This window comes from Piliocolobus tephrosceles, chromosome 3 (genome assembly GCF_002776525.5).
Source record: "Piliocolobus tephrosceles isolate RC106 chromosome 3, ASM277652v3, whole genome shotgun sequence".
NCBI classification, from domain to species: Eukaryota; Metazoa; Chordata; class Mammalia; order Primates; family Cercopithecidae; genus Piliocolobus; species Piliocolobus tephrosceles.
The window spans coordinates 31,637,031-31,661,902 of record NC_045436.1 but is presented as its reverse complement, the minus strand read 5'-3'; the positions used below and the strand labels follow the sequence as shown (position 1 = coordinate 31,661,902).

The window sequence follows — 24,872 nt, the reverse complement described above, 5'->3', positions numbered from 1 at the left end:
ACCACAGTTATTACAGAAAAAAAAATACTGGACTTGGATTTGGAAGACCTGGGTTCTAACCTCAATTTTAGACTTGCTCGTGAGCTTTCCAGCAGTCACCTAGCTTCACACAGCTGGTTGCCTATTTTACCAATGAACCCTCTATTTTTAGGTCTCCACCCTACAGCAGTCTCTTAGTCAATCTGATTTCTGACTAAGGTGGGAAGTATGGAGAGTGGCTCTGCCCACTATGCGGTGGAACTTGAAATCCAACCACAATTTCCACTGCTGGGGTTGAACAGCTCACGCTTTATAGCTGGGTTCTTGCCATTACTAAGTGTCTTAATGTCCTTTATTTCCAATAGATGTATGATCAAGTGTGCCATGAGCAGCCACTGTGTTTTAACTTCTGAATTGCAGAACTCCTTCTTTGGTTCCCTCTCCACTCTGCATTATTTCTGAGTCTTGCCGGATGTCCCCAAATCTTTGAGATCTTTCCTGAATTCTTGGTCAACCCTTAGTAAATAAATAATTCTTCCCTAACTAGCCTCCATAAACCCTCTCTCTCAGGTGTGAGATACTTTTCCCCTCAATCTATGTCTCCTTGAAGGATTTCAAAATGCTGAAAAATCCTCCTGCTGAATTCAACAGCCAGCGGTCCTTTGAGACTATGCCTTACTTACCAGATTGGCTGTCATTTTCCACTGCATTCATAAAAGTCACTTGAGTTCATTATGAATTTGGACATTCTGCCATGTCAATATTTGCTTGTCTATTAGTTCTTCCCATGTTCTATCTTATGCCTAATAGTGGAGCCTCCGCCACCTGCTTATCCCTGCTCTGCCAAATCCTATGCCAGAGGTCCCTGCACTCTTGCAACAAAATCCACATGGATTTTCACAATGAGAACCAAGCAACATCATGAATGTGAAATGTAGTACGCGCTTTGTAGGCGGAATGGGTTGGCGATAGAGGCGCCATGGCTGCACTCTTGTTTTGGGTTTGTTTCCTTTCTTGGGTCTCCATTCCCAGATTCCACATTCACAATGATTTTCAAGGGTTAAAATGATCAGATGTAAGATGGGAGTTTTCTCAGAACCTTGCTACTTATCTAATATAAATGTGATGTCCTGCAGATGTTACTATAAAACTTACTCTTTGATGCCTTCTAACAATTTGAAGTTTAAGTTATCTTCACTCCTGTCAAAGAAACCCTTGTTGTCTATAAAAACCAAATGCCTTGGGTCATGCTTTCGCTGGATAATGTGTGCTAGAGCCGCAGAACCTTGGTTGTCACATTTTGGCCTTAATCCATTCTGTACACAGGCATCTTCCTTGCGAGGTCTGAATCCACAGCAATTTGTATCTAAGCGATTATAAATCTGTAAATGGAAAACACAAAATCCAAGATGCTGAGTGAAAACAAAACTTGGGAAAGTTACAAGATTTTCAAAAACCAGTGTTTTCTCAAGAGCTGACTTGCCAGAATCTAAGAGGGCCAGGCTCATTTAATTAAAGGCAACTGTCAGAACAAGTCCAAGGTTCATATCCTTCTGACTCAGTCATAGTTATGAGCATTTCCAGCTTCTGCTAATAGATCCAAAGTCAGATTATCCAAGTCAGGCATCTCCACCCTAAATATTCAAAGTTCCCACTGACATCACATACAGACACATGGCCAGCAGAATCTCTGACTCCATGCACGACAGAAGAAACACCATTGTACTTCTATGTGTCTGGAAGGCTCTGTCTTGATTTCTCCCTCAGGTGGTTTATGGGAAACTGGAGTTACTTCATTGCCACAAAAAGTTTATTGCAACCCCTAGTCTACCTGGACTTCAGTATTACAGTAATCTAACTCAAAATTACATAGAAGAAATCTATTGAAAAGATGTGAGACCCAATTATAAAAACTAAAAGCACTATCTAAATGGAGGCCACAGCTAGATTCTAAACAAGTGAACAAAATGGGCCTCTTGAAGTTTATTATGGGAGTTAAGGATACCACCCTATAGAAGAGGGTAACCAGATTAATTAGAAAAAGAAGAATTGTTTGATTCCATTTCCTTTGGGCAAGGAAAGAAATAATATTTATGAATCACGTAAAATAAAGCCTGGGCAAAGGAATTAGATAAATTTAAGTCAAATCTCTGCTTTCACACTTCTGAGCTCTGCAACCTTGTGCAGATTCCTTTTCATCACTGACCCTCAATTTAAACGCCTGAGTAAGAGGAATGATACTCTTTACCTTGAACACTTGGTAGAAAGATTGATGAAAATATGTGTACACCCTCCAGCCCTGTCCCAAGCATCTATAAGACACTCAAAAATGAAAACTACTATTACTCTTGTTGAGACACACCTGCATACTCTCCAAAGTTATTTACCTCAAAACAAGCTTCTAAGACAAAAAGTAATTTATCCATTTTAAATGAAGAAAAATTCAGCCTCAGAGACATTAAGTAACCTGCCCTGGGTAGAATATAGTAAGTAAGTAGCAAAGTTAGGATTTAGACATAGATTTGTTTGTCTCCAAAATTTCACAATTTTTTTCCCCCAGTACGTCATATTGAATGGTTTTAGGCTAACTAGTCAGAGTTTGTACGTGTGCTTATGAGTCAAAAGATAGACAGATACTGCCACTTTTATTCTTTTGGTATTAAATTCCCATCTTTTTCTCATCCTCCTGTGTTTCTGCAGCTCCCATGGAGCTGTTCAGGAGACCAGCTGCTTAGAAAGGGATGCAGCAAAGCAGTGCCAATATTTAGCCTACTTTGCAATGATCATTTATTCATTTATCCGACAAACACTTATTGAACATCTTCTACATCCTATCAGTGAGCTAGGCACCAAGGTAAATGTTGCCCATGGTCAGGACCTCTCCACCGTTACCACTTCCAGTGGAAATTGAAATGGTTATTTAGTTTTGCTTCACTACCAAAGCAAGCTTCAAGAATTGGACAAAGGACTTTCTTCTCTGTTTTCTGTATGTAAATGGACTTTGTATCAAATACCACGCTTGAGATGAAGGATTGTAAGAAAAGTTAGCATAAGCCAATTTTCTATGAAGTTTATGTAAAGCTAGTCACATGGGTGGCGAGTGAGCAACCAAGCATTTGCACCAGTCAAAGGGTACACTGCTGGCCTAGAAACAGTCACAGAAAAGGAGGGCTCTGTCAAGATTGGTTCCAATCACTGAGCCCTGGGACCATAAATCTAACCCATAGCTTATCCAAAAAGTCACATAGGCTGACTCCAGGGAACAGTACGTTACCACTGCTTGTTAATGTGCATTTGTTTGACATGAGCATAAGAAGGTTTCCCAAAGGTGAGCAAGAGTGCCCCGAGCAAATCACTGTAGGTTAGAATAGCACATGAAACGAAAAAAGCACAAATTAGAGACTTTTAGAAAATTTTATTGAGCCCTTTCTTCTCAATTTCAGTCATTTTATGCAGTACCTTCACTGACTTTGAATATAAGAGAAATAAAATGACGTAAAAGAGACTGCATCTGATTGCCAATTACTTAAGGTAAGGTCAGAAAGAACATGAAAACTAACTTTTCTAAAAGCTGCTTCCCATCCAATCACCTCTTTTTTTCTTTAATACACATTAACTAATGATTCTCAAAGAATCTGTGTACCCTTTTATCATCATCCTTGTTTCATCTAGTTATATTAACATTAAAAATTTAAAAGCTTAAATCTTATTTAATTTTGACTACAATATCAAAGTCTGTTATATTGGACATATGTGTTTCGAATATAACCCTTAAAGAAAACTCTACCAAACATTTCTTAAATGCTTCTTCAAACCCTAAGTTCTTCCATCATTGTGGATTTCATAGTAGTGGGGAAAGGACTAAAATACATAACTACATTTGTACTGTTTCTATAACAAAACCATGAGTATTATATATTTATGTTAAATAATAAGCTCTTTAGAGATAAGGCCCTTTCAGTACTTCTGTAAACATTATATTTTTCTATTTTTAAACTACACAAAAGCATTAAAAGTTAAAGGTGGAAAAGATTGATTTAGGCCATCTTCTTATTTCCTTACCAACAGTAGATTTTTTGCTACAGGGTACTTTTAAAGTACTTCGTCTGATCCAATTCTGAATGACTCAACAGTCTGTGATGATTTCGCCACTTCCCTGACAGACCGTTGTGCCATCCAGATCTAACAGACATTATTATTGAAAACAGGTGTGTGTGTTCAGCCCAACTTCTCTTCTAGAAAATGTTGCCACTCATTTTTTTCAGATCTATATACGTACTTGATGGCTATATATATAAAATATATATAGTGTGTGTGTGCGCGCGCATGTGCACAAACACTGTGTGTACACCTACAGATGTAAAATCAGCTGTAAGTTCTCAAATAACCTAGGTTTTATTTCGTTTTCCTTATCCTCCAACTATAGTAAATTATGTCTTTGTATTATTGCCTTTGTCTAGCAAGGGGTTATGTACCTCTTAATTCATGTTCTCTAGCTCTTCTCAGAATTTTGTTTATAGCCTTCCTTTTGAATTCACATTCAATATACCAAAAATAACTTGACCACAAAAACATAATCTACTCCCTTAAATTCAGTGCCATTTTGTTAGGCAGTTAATTTAGTTATCTATTGAGCATATTTATGCTTACTTTTAAGACTGCTTATCTATTTTTTAAAGCCTAATAAAGCACATCCTACATAGCTATGAATCCATAATATGGCTTTAATATACTTGTTTAGTGCATACATTAAAACAATCACTTAACTACTGCATGATTAAGCACTGTAGTGCACATCTACGTGTCTATGTAGGTAATTATCCTACAAAGAAGGCTATTTGGGGATAAATTTTGTCAGCTAAGCAATGGTGAGTGTTAGTCCTCATTATTACTGCTTGTTCAAATTCACGTCTTCTCATTCTTTAAAACAGGAATATCTTTTGCAAAACTGATCTTCTGCATCTTAAAATACTGCCAACCACCATTTTCCATAAAATGACTCTTTCCTTTCTTAGGAAAATACATCTTTTCAATGTTTACCTAACTAAAATTGTACTCAGAAAAACCCAGGTGTTTCAGCCAAATTTTTTGTTGGTGGTGGTGGGATATTTTTAGATATATTTCCTTCTTCTAAAGTTTTTTTTAAATTCCATTTTCCTTTGGTAGTGTTAGTTTTGCCTGTAGGAAAAAGTATCTTATGAGTGATTCAGATTATGCTTGCAGCACCAACACAAGGGTGCCTCTGCTGTACTGTTCTAGTTCCCCAAAACCCATTAGAAATCTGCAGAAACCCAAAGATGTTCCATCCCTATGCACACTACCCACACCAGCTATGTCTTCAAAAATGGGTGTATCAAGAAATTGTGTCAGTTTCTTCATATCTTCTTTTTCCTCAAAACAATATGATCAAATCACTAATTTCAGGCAATGCTTGGATGAAGGCAATAAAAAGCACTATATTTTGGCCAGGCATGGTGGCTCATGCCTGTAATCCCAGCACTTTGGGAGGCTGAGTTGGGCGGATCACGAGGTCAGGAGTTTGAGACCAGCCTGGCCAACATGGTGAAACCCCTCTCTACTAAAGTTACAAAAAACATTAGCTGGGCATGGTGGCATGTGCCTGTAATCCCAGCTACTCGGGAGACTGAGGAGAATCATTTGAACCCGGGAAGCAGAGGTTGCAGTGAGCTGAGATCGCCCCATTGCACTCAAGCCTGGGTGACAGGGTGAGACTTCGTCTCAAAAAACAAAGTGCTATATTTTTATTTTATGTATATATATAATGCTGTTAATATTAATAATAAAAACATTAATAGCAGTTTTATATTGAGTGTTTAGTATGTGCCAGGAACTGTATACTTAATGATTCACATGTATTATTTCATTTAATCCTCATAGTAACCTTAAGACATAGGTGATACCAATAGTCTCATTTGATAAATGAGGAAACTGAGGCACAAGAAGGCTAACTGACCTCCTCAAGGCCCCTCAACTCTTAAATGACAGAACTCTAAGGATTCCAGTCCAGGTATCTACGGTTTTAAAGTCCATGCTCTTATCCATCCTGACTGTATCTCTCAGGTTTAGTCTCCAAAATGATACTGCAAAAAGCAAGCGCATTTGTGTAGAATGTTAAATGATACTGAATTTAAAATATTAGTTATAAGGGTTTCATCAGAAATACAAAGAACTTCAGTAGGATTTCAGAGAAAAACTCATGAAGGAGATGACATTACAGTTAAATTTTAAGAGCCAGGCAGTATTAGCTAAAAACCAGGAAAGGCATGGAGGTAAGAAATCCAAAGGCATCTTTAGAGATACCATGAGTGTATTTGGCCAGTGCTTCTCTATGTGGACTAAATACCAAATAGACATCTTGTTAGATTCAACAGACAAAATTATTCTATCAAATTATTATCAAAGTTTCTAATTGCTTACTTTGTATTATCTCATCATGAACTGGGATGAAGTGGCATGCATCCTTGGATCATATTTTGAGTAACACAGTACAAGACCACATTACTGAGAGTAAGGGGAACATTAGGGCAGGTAGTCAGAGAGAAAGGTGGAGAAGAGTATTGTCACCTAGGTGCAGTTATGTGCACCTACAGTCCCAGCTACTCAAGAGGCTGAAGCAGGAGGATCGCTTGAGCCCAGGAGTTCAAATCGAGCCTGGGCAACATAGCAGTACCCCAACCCCCACTCCCCAAAAAACGCACTGTGCCTATTAAAAAAAAAAAAAAAAAAAAAAAAGCTAAAAATGTTTTACGTGTCTGCAAGTTTCATTTTTATTTTCTCATGCAGAGCTGGAAGAAAGGTTGAAGGCAATGGAGTAGGTCATCAGGTGAAAACATTAAAAGAATGAAAACCAAAGGGAACACAGGCAGAACGTACTTGACAGATAAAAACAGGGTAAAATGAGGATGTTCTTCCTAACATAGGTAGGAAATTCCCATCATCCAAATGTTATTCTCATTCAAATCTGTTAGTTAAATTAGATAAACTTCTGTTTTTCCACTCTGTTTTCCACCTCTTTAAGGGTCTAAGTGAGGGTATAATCACAAGCGTCTATGTAGGTGTGTGTGTGTTTCTGGTTTGGTAAGTCAGCATCTTAAGATCCGCATCATCTCTTTTCAAATGATTTGTTTTCAGCATTTAAAAACTGTATCTTTAGAAACAAAAATGCATATCAGAGAGAAAGTATAAATATGCAATAAGACATGTAATTGGTGGAATTTAACATTCACCATAGTAACTTACCCAATGCCTAGCACATAGTAGGCACCGAATAAATGTTTGTTATTGGATGAACCCTGCTAAAAGTTGGCACTCATTTTGTATATGGCTATTTACAATGCTCATCCAAAGCACTGTCTTGTATTGGGAAGAGTCAAATAAACAAAATGAAGGTGGCTTATAAAGATAATGGATTTTTTAAAATGTAGCATACACTGAATAAAGTACAAAAAAAAAAAAAAAAAATGAACAGGCCAAATAATGGAATGGCCTGTGCTTGTTACGTGCTTTTGGTTAGTTTCTATATGTGGGTTTAAATTAACTAACCATGGATAATGAATTCTCATATCTCACAGAGGGTCTGCCATAATGCCATGTATGTAATAGGCATTCGATAAATACATACTGGGCAGGTTGACAGAAATAACCAAAGGAAATTCTTTTCTACAATTAGTAGTTTTCTGGAAGATTTCTTTCAATCCAAGTTACCTCACTGGATATCTCATTTAGAAAAAAAGTTCCATTTACAACAATTATTTTAATTATTTCAAAAAGGGAAAAAGACAGTGAGAATTGTTATCATTATCAGCACCCCTTCAGACAGACAGACAGATATAAAAACATATGGACTTGTTTATCAGATAATAACTTACACTGGAAAATCCCTTCACATGAATATGCCTTGATGAAAACCATTGTATGGCTGCCATATTATCAATGGAACTAGAGTTGGCCCCATGTAGTCTAATGAGTGTATAAAGGGACATTAGATTGTAGAGAACGCAACGTCAGACAAATCCCACCATCCCCACGGCACTTGCTAATATAGACACAGCCTCTTACTTGGGGAGCTATACAAAGCAAAAGCCCACAGTATTCCCCCCGCTCCAACCCCCGCCAGCACCTGTATCACCTGGGAACTCTCACTGCATAAAATAATGAATTTCATTCTTGTTCTCTGCTTCCATGACAACAGGTGCCTGTTAAATTAGTGAGCATGCATACGTGACTTGAAGAGCAGTTGACTAACGAAGAGAAGTGTAAAAATTGTCTGCAATATAGAAATCTAACAAATAGGCATAGGCTCCCTCGTGCCTCTGCCTCTGTAAGGAGCATTCATTGCTCTACTCCACCTTTACTTTCGAATTCCATGTTTAAAAATAAATATCAGTGTATCCAAATCCAGGGAAGAATCTCTAGTTTCTTCCACATTAAGAAACAATACGTAACAACACAGTATTTCTTTACGTATGAGTAAAAATATTCTAAGGTTATTATACATTTGGATCAATTTCTACAGATGCAATGTTTAAAATCCATATACTGCACCTCTCAATAAGAACCAGAAGTCAAACATCACTATGCCACAGAAGACTGGAGTCACCCGGCAAGCAACAATCTATTTTTGGAGAAAGAAAAATTTATGTTCTATAATTTGCACAAGCAGAGATACATGAAAATAGTCTCTGTCGAAGACACATCCATTTTCCTGCGAAGATTTAAAAAGAACACTCAGACTAAAAAGAAAAATATTTTTTACATTTTATGAAATTCTGATTTATAGAATGAACCGCTATTAAGCAATAAATTTAACATGGAAATGAAATAACTTGATTGTAATAAAATTTTTAATTGCTTTTCTTCAGTGTAGTAAAGCACCACTATTTGGAACTAAATCTATAAAATAGAATTAGAAATAAGTAAAACATGTTCATTTACATCTGAAGGAATAGTATCAGTGAAAACCTTTTTTTTTTTTTTTTTTGCTTAACTGATGTGTATTACTTTTATTATTAATACAGAATTTCTATCAATTTCATTTCTTCTATAATATAGATTTTTAAAGGAAAATGACAAAAATAAGTAAAGATAAGCTAAATGACTATATTAAAACCTAGTTTTGGTTATGGTTAACAGAACCCAATGTAGCAATCAAATCTAATAGCTATTTTAACTCATACTTTTTTTTTATAAAAATCAGTTCTCTTTTTAAAAATAAAATAATTTTGACAGTCTAATTATTTTCTGGTCACTAAAAATAAATTCTGCTTTTATGAATTAAACTTTTCTTAAAAATTACTTTTACATGTACATATAGAATTTTCCATTCTATGTTTCTATGCTTCTTGGGTTAGAAAATAGCTATAATATGAAGCCCTTTATATAACCTAGCTAAAATATTTCAGAACACTGCTAAAGCACTTTACATTAAAAGTTCCTAATCATCAAAATAATCCAGAATGGTATGTATTTTTCCCCATATTACAATTGAAGAAAAACGTTGAGAGAGGATAGCAACCTGCCTAAGGAGATAAAACGAGTGACTCGTGTGGATTTCAAAAGACATCTGCCTGCCTACCACGATGCTTCCCCTGCTAGAAAAGACAAAGTTCTTGCTTTCATGAAGATTACAACTTAATACCTCTAAGTATGATTCGCTGGGTATTCTCTATAGCAACCAGCATCATACTTTATACAGTGCAGGTACTTTATAAATGATTGTTGAAAGAAATCAAAGAACGCATACCAGCTCCACTCAGCTCACCCATTGAAACAGAATTCAGATGGCTATCGACTAAAAGATCTGTTTTCCCCTACCCATCCTTTTGTGGAAATGTCAAAATCTTAAAATCACAGGATCTTAGAATCACAGAAATGGAATACCTTTGAAGTTACTGGATCTTATATAGACAAAAGGGAATGTATTTCAGAAAAGATAGCCTAGAACAGTGGTCCTCAAACTTTTGATTTCAGAATTCTTTCACACTCTTAAAAATTACTGAGGACCACCTAAGGGTATTCATTTGTGATTATTTACCATATCAAATGAAAAATTAAAGCCAAGAATTTGAAAAATAAGTATTCATTAAATTCATATAAAAATAACCTATCATATGTTAATACAAATTACATATTTTAAAGGAACTTGCTATACTTTCCAAAGAAATGAGAGAAGTGGCATTGTTCTTTCAAGTTAAAATGGCATTTAATGAAAAAAGCAGCTAGTTCAGCTCACAATTCAAACATTATGTAAGTGGTTTCCTCAAGACAAGCATTGCACTATGGGATAAGTTGATGTGCTTTACACATTCTCATTTTGTCACACAGGATATTAAAAAGACAGAGACTTACAGGTAGAGATTTTTTAAAATTAATAGATTTTCACTGCTTCAAGAAAAATTTTAAGGGAATCTGGCATTTATTTCATGTGTTATTTTTCTTCCTGTGACTGCAGTGGCAGTGAAGGGACAATGACCACTGGTATAGTTTGGTGCCTGCCTTTATTCATGCTAACGCATCAACAGATTTAACCACTACTGCATATATCAACACTGAAAAAAGCGAAAAAACAAAGTGTTAGTATTACTGTGAAAATAGTTTTGTCCGTATGGACTCCTGGAAAGGCACACAAAAACCATGCCCCAAAGAGTTTCATTCAATTTGACCACACAACAGTAATAATTCTTGGAAGCTCCATATAACTCTTAGTGATACATGTCCATAAACATCATGAATATGGTTGGGAAGAGCATGAAACTAATAGAATACTTATCCTACTTTAGAACTGGTTGAAACAGCTCTCACTTAACCCTTAACCCTTTCTGAATCTACTTCTTCATTAGCCAATAATGAGTGATAAATTTTAAAAAATACATACAAAAACCATATACATTGAGCCCAATGAGTATCTGTCTGCTGTCTCAGATGTTCCTATGAAAACACTATCCTGTTCATTTTTCCAAAACGGTTATATTTGCATCCTACCAGACTTACTCAGAGGTTCAGTGCTTTGACCTCTTGTTTTGCTCGAACATACCCATCAAGGTTGGTTTCAGACTGTCTATGGTTCAATGGCACAGGCTTAGTGAAGAGGCCAATCCTGAAAGCTAGTCCCAGCAATACATTAAAACTATGTTTGAATCTCAAATGGTTATTTATGAAATCACACAGGCTTCCTCAAATCTCTCATCTTTCTAGCCCAGCTATGTCTATAACTAGACTTGCCATTGAAGCATACTAACTATGCACTGATCAATTTCAACATAGTCTAAAAAAACTCACCACAGGGTGGAAATAAGCAAAAGAGACATAAAATTTAAAAATATATACTGCACTTTTGATTAATAATAAAATTAGAATGAATCCAGTAATGCTCAACTGGTTGTCACTTAGCAATTTTAAAATTATAAATATAACATATTTGATCAGACATTTCCTTCTTTAATTCAGACTAATTTAAGAGCAAAGACTTATGTTAACCAATTTTCTAGTCTACATGTGATGCAGATGAGGCTTTAGAACAACAACACCAGCAATCTCTGAGCATGAATGCTAGATAGTAGATGGAAAGAATATATTAAGTTCTAGAGGCTTTCAGGTTGGAAGCAGACATGAGGAATCTATATGTTTCTTAATGGAAGAGATATGATTTGAGACAAAAATCAGTCTGAAAAGGATGTGTACGAGCACATGTTATAATGACCCCTGTTCATCATAGAGGCATAGCTTATGAGCTATTGGGCCTCAATAACCAGAATGTATCAGAAAACATTCAGAAGTACATTCTGGTTATTGAGGACAGGTGTCTCATAAGGTACGCCTCTATAATAAACATGGGTCAGGGTGGCTAGGCTATTCTTTTTCTTAAAGTTGCCGTCATGAAAAAAATGCTTAAATTATGTGAAGTGAGAGAATGTGGTCTTAAAAGTCAAGTCTCTACTAGAAAAATGAGGTTAATGCCCAAAAGGGAGATTCATTGTTTAGTGTCCTTATATGTTTACTTCTCTTTTTTTCTTTTTCTTTTCTTTTTTTTTTTTTTTTTTTGAGATGAAGTCTCACTCTGTTGCCCAGGCTGGAGTATAGTGGCACGATCTCAGCTCACTGTAAGTTTCGCCTCCCGGGTTCATGCCATCCTCCTGCCTCAGCCTCCCAAGTAGCTGGGACTACAGGTGCCCGCCACCATGCCAGGCTAATTTTTCTGTATTTTTAGTAGAGACAGGGTTTCACTGTGTTAGCCAGGTTGGTCACGATGTCCTGACCACCCGCCTCAGCCTCCCAAAGTGCTGGGATTACAAGCATGAGCCACCGCGCCTGGCCGATGTTGTGGTTTCTTACAGCACCAAATACCATAATGAGCAGCTCCACACTGTAGAACATTCAAAGAAAGATCTATTCAATCTCCACCACTAAAGGCAGTGGTGAAGAGACCATGAAAAAGAGTGTGGGGCATATTCAACCAGCAGTGGATAGACCAAACTACAACACACACACACAAACACACACACACACACACACACCCCGTATGAGGAAATAGTGGCAGACAAGATTGGAAAGTCAGCAAATTAGGTCATGGGATTTATTAAAAGCATGCTATTTTTTTTTTTTTATATATATAAACTGTACCCTTGGATAACCACAAAGGACATAAGGTGAGATTTCTCTTTAAAGAAGTAGTCCAACTAATAAATGAAGAATTAATTATGTAATTAATATCTCACCATTTTTCAATTCCCAGTGAACTGGTGGATCAATGTGAACATCAGTAGATGCTATTATCACAAAAAGGACTAACCAGATATGATGTCTTGTGATAAAAGAACACACCACTATCTACAAAGAAGACTTGAGAAAATAAATCAAATCTAAATTTGATCATCAATTCAACACAAATCTATAGGGAATATAGACAATGGAAGAGCAAAAGAAAGGCATCGCAAAAGTACAACCAGCAAAATCTAGAGTGTGAACTCTACAAAACAAATGATCTGGTTTCTTCAACAGGCTATTGAAAGGGAAAAGAGAAGATATAGAGATGAAGTCCATAGATTAGAAGACACACCAACCAATCACAAAGTGTGGGCATTATTTAAATATTGATTCAAATAAACAAACTGAAATATATAAATGACACTTATGAAACAAAAATGTGGCCACTGATCGGATATTTGACTAAATCACTGCTCAATTTTATTTTGGGTGTGATCGTAGTAATGTGCTTCTGTGTTTCATCTTCAGTGATATACACTGAAATATTTACAGATGAAATAGTATAACGCCAATTATTTTCTTGAAATTAATGTGGACGTGGAAAGTAGATAGAGATTTAACAAAATGGATCATGAGCTGATAATTGCTGAAGCTGAGTGACAGGCACATAGGGGTTTATTATAATATCCTGTCTGCTTTTGCTTATGTTTAATTTTCCATAATAATTTTTAATGTTCTAAAGAATTTAAACTTTATTTTCCAATCAAATGGAAGTCTTTAGAGATTTTATTTTGCAAGTGGCAATATGATTAAAAGGGAAATGGAAAGATAAATTCAGCAATGATTTGCACATTAATTGGCAGTTGGGGAAGACTAAAGACCAGGAGATTAGTTAAGAGTCTCTTACAGCAACTTGATCTACATTGACAAAAGTCTGATTGAGGTAACATTAATAGAAATGAAAAGGAAAAAGTGACAGGAATGATTTTGAGGAACATAAAAGTTCACTACTACTTGCATATGAAACACTAAGCAGAGAAAGATTAAAAGATGACACAAAAATCTCAAACCTGGCATATTTTAAAAATAGTAATGTCATGAATAAAAACAGGCCAGTCAAGATGACAAATTGTTAGATGAGGAGGTAACCAATTTTACTTCTGGACATCAGGTTTGAGAGGAAGAAATGACCACTTGCTATTAAAGTAAATTATTGTTTAGCTACACATGCATTAAAAAAAATCCTTTGTGCTGTCTCCTGAAATGTGATGATGTGTTTAAAAATACAGTGTCATAAATTAAACTTAGCATAATAAAATAATTGAATAAAATAAAAATATAAGTCAAACTTCCTTGTTACTAATATTAAAATAGCCCAAACCCTTCTTTGATAAAATTCTACTTTTTTTGGTCATCTTTTACCATTAGTTTACATTATTATTTCGCTGCAAAAAATATTCATGTCCCTTGATATCATAAGTAGATCTGTATATGTACTTATTTTACATCATTTTCCCTGTCTCCATACATCTAAACACATAAAACAGTGAACACATCATAGGTGCCCAATAAATACCAAGTTTTCTGCCCAATATGCTCATTTATTGCAAGCAGTACTCAGAAGAATAAGATTGTAATTTTGCCAGATAATTTGGAAAGTCTTCTGAAGCTTCCTTAAGTAAGATAGCATCATTATTTTATTAAGTAGTATCATTATCTTAAGTAACATCATCAATACTGAAATAATTTATCCAAGTGACAAACTATGGAAAATATATAATAGAAACTGTGTCTAGGCCGGGCATGGTGGCTCAAGCCTGTAATCCCAGCACTTTGGGAGGCCGAGAAGGGCAGATCACGAGGTCAGGAGATCGAGACCATCCTGGCTAACACCGTGAAACCCCGTCTCTACTAAAAAATACAAAAAACGAGCCGGGTGAGGTGGCGGGCGCCTGTAGTCCCAGCTCCTCGGGAGGCTGAGGCAGGAGAATGGAGTAAACCCGGGAGGTGGGGCTTGCAGTGAGCTGAGATCTGGCCACTGCACTCCAGCCTGGGCGACAGAGCGAGACTCCGTCTCAAAAAAAAAAAAAAAAAAAAAAAAAAAGAAACTGTGTCTAAGTCAGACTTTTGAATTTCATTTATGACAAACTTAGTTGTAGACAATTAAAAGTCTGTAATAACCACAATACTGTTCAGTGCCTAGCATGTCCATAACTGAAAATTTGGAATTTGTCATTTTTAATGCCTAGCATCATACATTCCCATATCCTTTACCTTAGTAAGTGATTCCTTGTGATTAAGTGAACCACTCTAATTACCTCTATTAAAAAAAATTAGGAAGCTGCCTCAAAAACAATAAAAAGCGGAAATATATTGTTCTCTAAACTCTCTGATCCTTGACAATGTTTGCTCCCTAGGTCCGCCAATTCAGCATGCTACCCAATACTGACAACTAATCCCAGACTTTCTTTGCTACTTGAAGCCAAGACGACATTCAACTACATCATCTCTCGTTGTTTACTAGAAAACTAATGCGAAACTGTTTCATTCGTTTGCTTGAACTTACCAATACATACATGGCTAGAGGTCATTTAGTTTGGCAGTATTCTGATTCAGCAAAACAATAAAACCAACCCAAACTATTTGAAATCTCAATGTCCAGGACCCTGGAGCACTATGTCTCTTGCTGTCATAGCACCTGCCTGTGAGTGTGTTTCCTCACTCGCCTCTGAAAGCTGGCAGCAAGACCCTTGACCATCAAGCAGGAGAAAAATCCTCATCATCTATCAAGAGGGCCATAGTTGGAATCTTTCTTTCTTATGCACATAGAATGTTCCTGCAGAAACAGATCTTTCCGTGAACAGTAATAAGTTCCCTCTTGTTTCAACAATGTTTGGTTGGAATTTTTATTCTTACTTTTTTCACACCATTAAGTGGGGAAAAAAAATAATGCACAGAATCAAAAACAGAAGGTAGGACATAGATGAACACCTCTTAATCTAGTTCATTAGACTCAGGAAGTAATTCTTTAGAAGTCAGGTAACAATTAGGAGGACAGAGTTAAATTGAAAGAGACAAATCTAGGAGGCAAGGCATACCAACTCATATTATTGTTGTCTGTTGAATTTATGAATAGCCATCTGAGAGAAAACCACCTTTAGGGAACAGGATATTTCTGTAAGCATCATTTCTCCCACTTAATGAACTTTTGCATACCCTTTGCTAAAATTCCTCTCTCTTATAAACTCTCTTCCCGTCTCTTGTACTCACCTAATTTCTGCAGGTTTTTCCATTTCTAGATTACACATCACATTTTCTATCTACACTCTTGAAATTTCTTTTTATAAAATATTACTCTTAATTATGGCACCTGCTATATTCTTCTGTGATTATCTGTCTCTTCTACTAGACTGTATAACTCTTGAGGGCTGGGAAATGGACCCATTCATCTTTTATTATCAGCACTAAACCTACACAGTGTCTGGAGCAGACAAGAGCTCAGAAAAGTCTGTTACAATCAAGTGAAAAGAAATATATGCAGCCTTTTAATTTGATGGTAGAAAAAAATATCTCCCAAGACATATCTTTGTTGGTCCTCCTTTATGCTAACACCCATTAATTTATCATTAAATAAATAGTTATTCTTAGAAAATGTGAGTATATGAAGAACTCTATCAAACAGTGAAAATTTTTACTTGTTTCTGAACTTCTAATTCTCTTCCTTTAACAAAGCTAAATATACATGTATTGTGAGAATACTTTATATCTTTCATGTTTAACATTTTTAATCTGACACTTTGGACTTAATATTTTAATATAACTAAGTACTTTTTTTTCTTTTTTCAATAAACCATGCCCTGAGTAAGGGTGACATTTCCAGACACTCTGCTGCTAATAGAATTGTTACAAAGTTGAAAAAGACAGGGACTTGCCCTTGAGAAATTTACAGTTTGTCAAGACAGACTAGTCAAAAATAATTAAAACTTAATAGGCGAAGCCCTATACCTATGAAAGTCCAAATGAAATTATTTGGGAATGGCTTGTAATTTAATAAATAAAAATAATGATAAAATAGTTTATTTAATTCTTACTTATTTCTACTCTTATTTCTGGATGATCAGTTGCTTAATTCATAAGCAATAATTATTGAGTGCCTACCATGTACTAGGCATCATTCTAAATGCTTTATGTATATAAAAATATTTAATCATCTCCATAGCTCTCTATACATGCACCATTATTATTCCTATTTTACAGATGAGGACACCAGTGCAGAGAGAGGTTCAAGCAACTTCTCGAGGTTAAATCAGTAGTAGCAGAAATGGGACTAAAATGTAGCTGACTGCAGAGTGCCAGCTCCTAACCACTATAATACAGTGTCTCTTTGGTCAAAAAGCAAGTTTTCTACCTCCTAAATGTGCTCCTGTTATTTTATATAATCTTTTGAGAGAAGTTTGACCAAATCTTGGAGGCTCAAACACTCTCTAGAATACTTGTCTTTGTCATCCTAATGGAGGTGACTTTTTGTCTAGGCAGTTTATACCCCACGCTTCAAGAATAAAAGATTACTTGTGTTTCTCTCACATTTTATAGACCCAGTAAAATGGCATAGCCTTTGTGAATGTAGATTTGTTAAATGGGTAAAACAAAAAGAATGCTGTGTACAGAAAATTAACAACTGGGTTCTGTATTCCATTGCTCTTGCTCTGGCATCATAGAGCAAGTGATTTTAGTTTGCTTCAGGCATAACTTTTCTAAGATTGTTCAGAAATATCCATCCAATACATTCCTAAATACCATTTAACTGAAGCATTTATTCTCATTTAAAATAAAATTATCAGTGTAATTGATGAGAAAGAGTGTATAGATAATAATAACTATTTACTATGGCATTCACGAAAAATGACTTAAGTTTGTCCATTTGTTTATTTATTTATTCAATACTTTTTTTTATTGATATTGTTCTAGAAACATTTTATGGCCAGGTGTGGTGACTTATGCCTGTAATCCCAACACTTTGAGAGGACGAGGCAAGAACATCACTTGAGCTCCAGAGTTTAAGACCAGCCTGGGCCACATAGTGAGACTCCATCTCTATTGAAAATCAAAAAATTAGTCAGGCATGGTGGCGCATACACATAGTCCCAGCTACTCAGGAGGCTGAGGCAAGATGATCACTTGAGCTGGGAGGTTGAGGCTGCAGTAAGTTATGATCATGTCAACACACTCCAGCCTAGGCAACAGAGCAAGACCCTGTCTCAAAAAAAAATAATAATTAATTTAATTTAAATTTAAAAAAACTTTTATGATGGTGAAAACAGGAAGTAAAAGAATCAAGATATGATGTTATTAAAAACTTCTCTGGAGTAAGATCTACTGTAAGCGAAGCCAAAAGAAGAACAAGAAAGTAAGAAAAAGTGTTTAAGACACAGGATTGACAAAGGTTAATTTTCATGATATACAAAAACTTTTTATCAATCAATAAGAAAAAGCTACAGAATGCAATAAAAAAGCACAATGATTTGAGTGAGCAATTCACAGAAAGTAAAATGTAAATAATCTATACATATTTGAAAATAGAGGCTGGGTGTGGTGGCTCATGCCTAGCACTTTGGGAGGCCGAGGCAGGTGGATCGCTTGAGCCCAGGAGTCTGAAACCAGACTGGGCATAATGATGAGACATGTCTCTAAAAAAATTTTTTAAGTTTTTAAAAAGTGTGGTAGCATGCACGCGCCTGTTGTCCCAGCTACTCAGGAGGCTTAGGTGGAAGGATCACTTGAGCCCAAGAGTCTGAGGTTGCAGTGAGTTTTGATCACACCACTGCACTCCAACCTGGGCAACAGAGCGAGACCCTGTCTCTATTTTTAAAAAGGGAAAGAAAATATAATATCCTGAATATCGCTCAAAATGAAAAACTGAAAAATATAAATAACGCCCCATCACCATCTACAAGATTAGCAAAAATATTAATTTGCTTTCCACTTTCCACAGTTGGTAAGAGAAAAGGAAAGAGGTAGTTTCATACTTTACTGTTGAAATTGTAAAATGCTGCAACATCTGCAAGAAATTAGCCTCTTACCTTTTGCATTGTGGGAAATAAATAAATGTTGAATGAACAAAATATGTAAGTCCAATCTCTCAGTTGCTATCCCTGTATATATAATTTGACAAACAGTGTTACTTTTGTAAATACTAACCAAATTAACTTCTAATAATCAGATTAACTTCTGATTTTAGCTTTGTGCTTTAGCCATAGCTAAAATCAGGAGCTCCAATCTTGGTATTATAATTTGAGTAAGTTCTAGTAAAGTCTTGCAGTGACCTCAACCTTATGGAGTATCAAAAAAGAGAAAGGCCGTCCCACCCCAGGCAGAGGGGGCAACAGATTTTAAACATTGATCTTTGTTGAAAACTTCTAATAGTGATTTCACATGTTCAGATTCGTCCTCAAGACAACAGACAATAGGCACGATAATGATTAAAGCTGCTGATGCACTCAGAAGAAGACTGAGGATCAGCTGGAATTTGTTCTTGCTCAGTCAGGAACAAGTATGAACAGCGGAAAGTTACAAAGTAAACACACATCTTGGAGAAACATCTCTCTTCCTCTATGTTGAATTGTATCTCTTAGAGGCAGCAAGCGTTACTACTCCCCTCAAAGAACTCTCTGCTTCAAATGGTATATTTAGAATGCCCTGGATGTCACAAGAACAGTACCAATCTTATATTCTTACTCATAGTTGTCTCTATCCTCTCTATCATTGACAGCCGACAATCCTACTCAAACTCCTCCTCCTTCACTATTTTATGGCAAAGCTCTCTTCCTCTTTTGACCTCATAAAAATTAGAACTTATATTATGTCATCCAGCAATTCTTAGATGGATCTATCATTTGTTTCATACACTATGTTTCCTTAATTAAATAATTTTTAAAAAGCTTAAAGTGGGGCACTGAGGATAATCACCTTGTACTACTTTGCTACCATTCTGGTTGTTTTCCTCACTGTAACACATAGTAAATGTTGTATAAATTGAGCTTCCCTCAATAGAAAAAAGAATGATAAAGGCAGTTGGGTAGAATGAAATTTAGTTGAGGCGTTCAGAATTAAAACACATGTCATTAGAGAACATAAAGGTTTGCCCTGTATTCACAATAGGTTAGCACTTATGTTCATCAGTTTCAAATCTCAAAGTCCTTTCTCATAGACTTCACTGCCAGGTTCATAATTTACTTTCCATTGTCCTAATCATTCTCAGGAACTTCAATATCTCTGCTAACCACTCCCCAAACACTTGACCTCATAGTGAGAACCTTTACCTACTTCACCCTAGGTACTTTCATTCATTCTCCACTTTATCACTATGACATTTTATCATATGGACTTGTTTCATTAATCCAAGGATAACTTGGTAGTAGTTATACAATAATGGCTAAAAATATGGAATCTAGCATCAGCCAGATTTGATGATATCTCTGTTCAGGAACTTACTAGCTATATAACATTGAACAAGTTAGGTAATTGTTGAGAGACAATTCTTCATGGCATTTCTGCACATCTTACATTAGATTTTGTTCTGCATGTTTTGTTTTGATTTTGGGGTTTGTTTGTTTGTTTGTTTTGGTTGATTGGTTTGTTTGTTTTGAGAGGGAGTCTTGCTCTGTCACCCAGGCTGCAGTGCAGTGGCCTGCAACCTCCACCTCCCGGGTTCACACCATTCTCCTGCCTCAGCTCACTGCAACCTCCACCTCCCGGATTCACACCATTCTTCTGCCTCAGCCTCCTGAGTAGCTGGGACTACAGGCACCCACCACCACACCCAGCTTGTTTTTTGTATTTTTAGTAGAGATGGGGTTTCACCATGTTAGCCAGAATGGTCTCAATCTCCTGACCTCGTGATCCCCCCCACCGCCTCAGCCTCCCAAAGTCTGCATGTATTTTTAAGAGTGTTAGCATACCAAACAGAGAGTATCTCCCTCTGAGATGAAGGGCAGATTTGTTTCCTGACAAAGATAATAAAGATAATGTATCCATCTGAGGCAAATATTTGGCAGGTTAGCTAGCAGCCCCTTATAGAATGGGGGGTTTCCTAAGCTTAGAGTTCCTCAGCAGTAACATAAACACACTATCTGAAGCATTCACCAAGGCCACTCTGTATTGCCCCAATAGAACTTGAGAGGCAAGGGAGCATAAAACTCATGGCACCTGCTATATCATGAGTAATAAAGTCATTTGTCCCTGACCCAGGAGTATCATATCTTCTGCTAACATCTATCAATCTGTGGCAGACTCACCTGTTAGCTTCCAAGTAAAGTAAAATCCCAGACTCTTTATAGCTCTTGATAATAACTTCTCAGTGCCTCAGTTTTTCTACCTATAAAATGGAGAAACGATGCCTACTTCATAGAGCTAGTACATTAATAAAATGGAATAATGAGATAATGCATATATAATGCTTCAGACCAGTTACAGCCTTATAGTTGGACCCTTGAATACTCTTTAAGGAGGCCAAACTTGGTGGCTGCTGACCATCTCCTTGCCAAGTCAAATGTCCTACTCCCCAATTCAGTCCTTGCTGGTGTCTCTGCACCACTGACATCAGGGATCCTTCTCTCCTCCATCAAAGTTCCTATTTCATAGTCTGTGACTCTACTAAACTGGTTTTCTTCCTACATTTTTTCCTTCTCCAATTTCTCCCTCCTGCTCACACTCACAAAACAATGAATTAACAAAAGGATAATGTTTTCCAAATGTCCTAAGGCCATTCTAAATTTCTACAAGATACTAATTAACAATGCAACAACAGAAAAGTTTTTTTTCTAAAATGGGTGAAGGGAAAGGCAGTAATCAGAATGAGGTGGTGGAGAAAGTCCTAAGATATTTATCAAAGGGAGAAAAGAGTCATAAGAAAACCTTATAAAACGTGAGGAGTCACACAATTATGTAGATGATCAATATTTATTATTCTCTAATGTAAAATCTTCATGAAAACTTTGCAATAAATTTAATTGGAGAGAAGGAAAATAAGTTACATGGCCAAGTGACCATTGAAACACAGTGTGGAATGTTGGAAAGAAGACACTTTTACCATCAACAGATTCCAACAAATCCCAGCTCCAGACTTGAGTAGTTGTAAGAACTTGAGTGAGACACTTAACCTCACCAAACCTCAGTTTACTCACCTCCCAAATGGGGTAAGACTATTTCTCACAGCTCAACAAATGGTAGCTATGGCGTGTATGATTATTGCAGGATGATGTAAACCAAAAAATAAAATTCTAAGCCCCCAACCAACTGAACTGATCTCTACGCCTGGGGCATTCTACAACCAATAGAAATAGAAAAGATCATTCAAGGGTACTATGAACAACTTTATGCACACAAACTAGAGAACCTAGAGGAGATGGACAAATTCCTGGAAATATACAACCCTCCCAGATTAAACTAGCAAGAAATAGAAACTCTGAACAGACCAGTAACAAGCAGCAGGACTGAAACGGTAACTGATGGTTAATATTGAATGTCAACTTGATTGGATTGAAAGATGCAAAGTATTGTTCCTGGGTGTGTCTGTGAGGGTGCTGCCAAAGAGATTAACATTTGAGTCAGTGGACTGGGAGAGGCAGACCCACCCTCAATCTGGGTGGGCACCATCTAATTAGCTGCCAGCGCAGCTAGAATAAAGCAGGCAGAAAAAGTGGAAGAAGCTAACTTGCTGAGTCTTCTAGCCTTCAACTTTCACCCATACTGGATGGTTCCTGCCTTCAAATATTAGATTCCAAGATCTTCAGCTTTTGGACTCTTGGACTTACACCAGTGATCTGCCAGGGTCTCTCAGGCCTTTGGCCACAGACTGAAGGCTGCACTGTCGATTTCCGTACTTTTGAGATATGAGGACTTGGACCAGCTTCCTTGTTCTTCAGCTTGCAGACGGCATATTGTGGGACTTCGCCTTGTGATTGCGTGAGTCAAAAATCCTTAGTAAACTCCCTGTCATATATACATCGAACCTATTCTGTCCCTCTAGAGACCCTAACTAATACAGTAATTTAGGAGTGGGGCGGAGCAAGATGGCCGAATAGGAACAGCTCCAGTCTCCAGCTCCCAGCGCCAGCGACACAGAAGACAGGTGATTTCCGCATTTTCAACTGAGGTACTGGGTTCATCTCACTAGGGAGTGCCGGACAATCGGTGCTGGTCAGCTGCTGCAGCCCGACCAGTGAGAGCTGAAGCAGGGCGAGGCATCGCCTCACCTGGGAAGCGCAAGGGGGAAGGGGATCCCTTTTCCTAGCCAGGGGAACTGAGACACACAACACCTGGAAAATCAGGTAACTCCCACCCCAATACTGTGCTGTACCAAGGGTCTTAGCAAAGGGCACATCAGGAGATTATATCCCACACCTGGCCGGGAGGGTCCCACACCCAGGGAGCCTCCCTCATTGCTAGCACAGCAGTCTGCGATCTAACTGCAAGGCAGCAGTGAGGCTGGGGGAGGGGCGCCCACCATTGCTGAGGCTTAAGTAGGTAAACAAAGCCGCTGGGAAGCTCCAATTGGGTGGAGCTCACAGCAGCTCAAGGAGCCCTGCCTGTCTCTGTAGACAGTAATTTAAAAATTGCCAACAAAAAAAGTCGAGGACCAGATGGATTTGCACCTGAATTCTACCAGACATTCAAAGAAGAATTGGCACCAATCCTATGACACTATTCCACTATAAGACAGGGAAAGAAGGAATCATCCCTACATCATTCTATGAAGCCAGCATCACCCAATAGCAAAACCAGGAAAGGACACAACGAAAAAAGAGGAAACTACAGACCAATATCCCTAATGAACAAAGGTGCAAAAATCCTCAGCAAAATACTAGCGAAACCAATCCAGCGTATCAAAAAGATAATCCACCATGATCAAGTGGTTTCATACCAGGGATACAGGGATGATTTAACATATGCAAGCAAGTCAATAGATGTGATACACCACATAAACAGAATTTAAAACAAAAACTACATGGTCATCTCAACAGATGCAGAAAAATCATTTGACAAAATCCAGCATCAATTTTTGGTTAAAACCCATTGGCATAGAAGGGACATACCTTAAGGTAATAAAAGTCATCTATGACAAACCCACAGCCAACATTATACTGAATGGGGAAAAGTTAAAAGCATTCCCCCTGAAAACTGGAACAAGACAAACATCCCACTTTTCCCACTTCTATTCAACATAATACTGGAAGTCCTAGCCAGAACAATCAGAAAAGAGAAAGAAATAAAGGACATCCAGATCAGTAAAATGGAAGTCAGATTGTCACTGTTCACTAATTATATAATTGTATACCTAGAAAACCCTAAAGACTCCTTCAAAAACCTTCTAGAACTGATAAACGAATTCAGTAAAGCTTCAGGATACAAAATTAGTGTACACAAATCAGTAGCTCTGCTATACACCAACAGCAACCAAGCTGAAAATCAAATCAAGAACTTAACCCCTTTTACAATAGCTGCAAAAAAAATAAATTAAATAAAATACTTACGAATATACTTAACCAAGGAGGTAAAATATCTCTACAAGGAAAACTACAAAACACTGCTGAAAGAAATCATAGGTGACACAAACCAATGGTAACACATCTCATGTGTGTTTGGATGGGTAGAATTAATATTGTGAAAATGACCATCCTGCTAAAAGCAATCTACAAATTCAATGCAATTCCTATCAAAATACCACCATAATTCTTCACAGAACTAGAAAAAAATATCATAAAACTCACATAGAACTGAAAAAGAGTCCACATAGACAAAGTAGGAAAAAGAACAAATCTGGAGCCATCACATTACCTGACTTCAGACTATACTATAAGGCTATAGTCACCAAAACAGTATGGTACTGGTATAAAAACAGGCACATAGACCAATGGAACAGAATAGAGGACCCAGAAATAAGTCAAATACTCACAGTTAACTGATCTTCAACAAAGCAAACAAAAACATAAAGTGGGTAAAGGACAGACACCCTATTCAACAAATGGTGCTAGGATAATTGGCAAGCCACATGTAGAAGAATGAAACTGTATCCTCACCCCTTACCTTATGCAAAAATCAACTCTAGATGGATAAAAGACTTAAATATAAAACCTGAAACCATAAAAATTCCAGAAGATAACATCCGAAAA

The 24,872-nt window shown here is 36.9% G+C and overlaps 1 protein-coding gene across 1 annotated transcript in view; it reads right to left on the bottom strand.

Annotated features, from left to right (window-relative positions):
• GASK1B (golgi associated kinase 1B) overlaps positions 1–24,872 on the bottom strand; it is a 48,667-nt gene that overhangs the window by 5,039 nt on the left and 18,756 nt on the right. Inside the window, exon 4 of the mRNA XM_023228214.3 lies at positions 1,135–1,361. Coding sequence (XP_023083982.1) covers positions 1,135–1,361 — 227 coding nt within the window. The remainder of the gene's footprint in view (positions 1–1,134; positions 1,362–24,872) is intronic.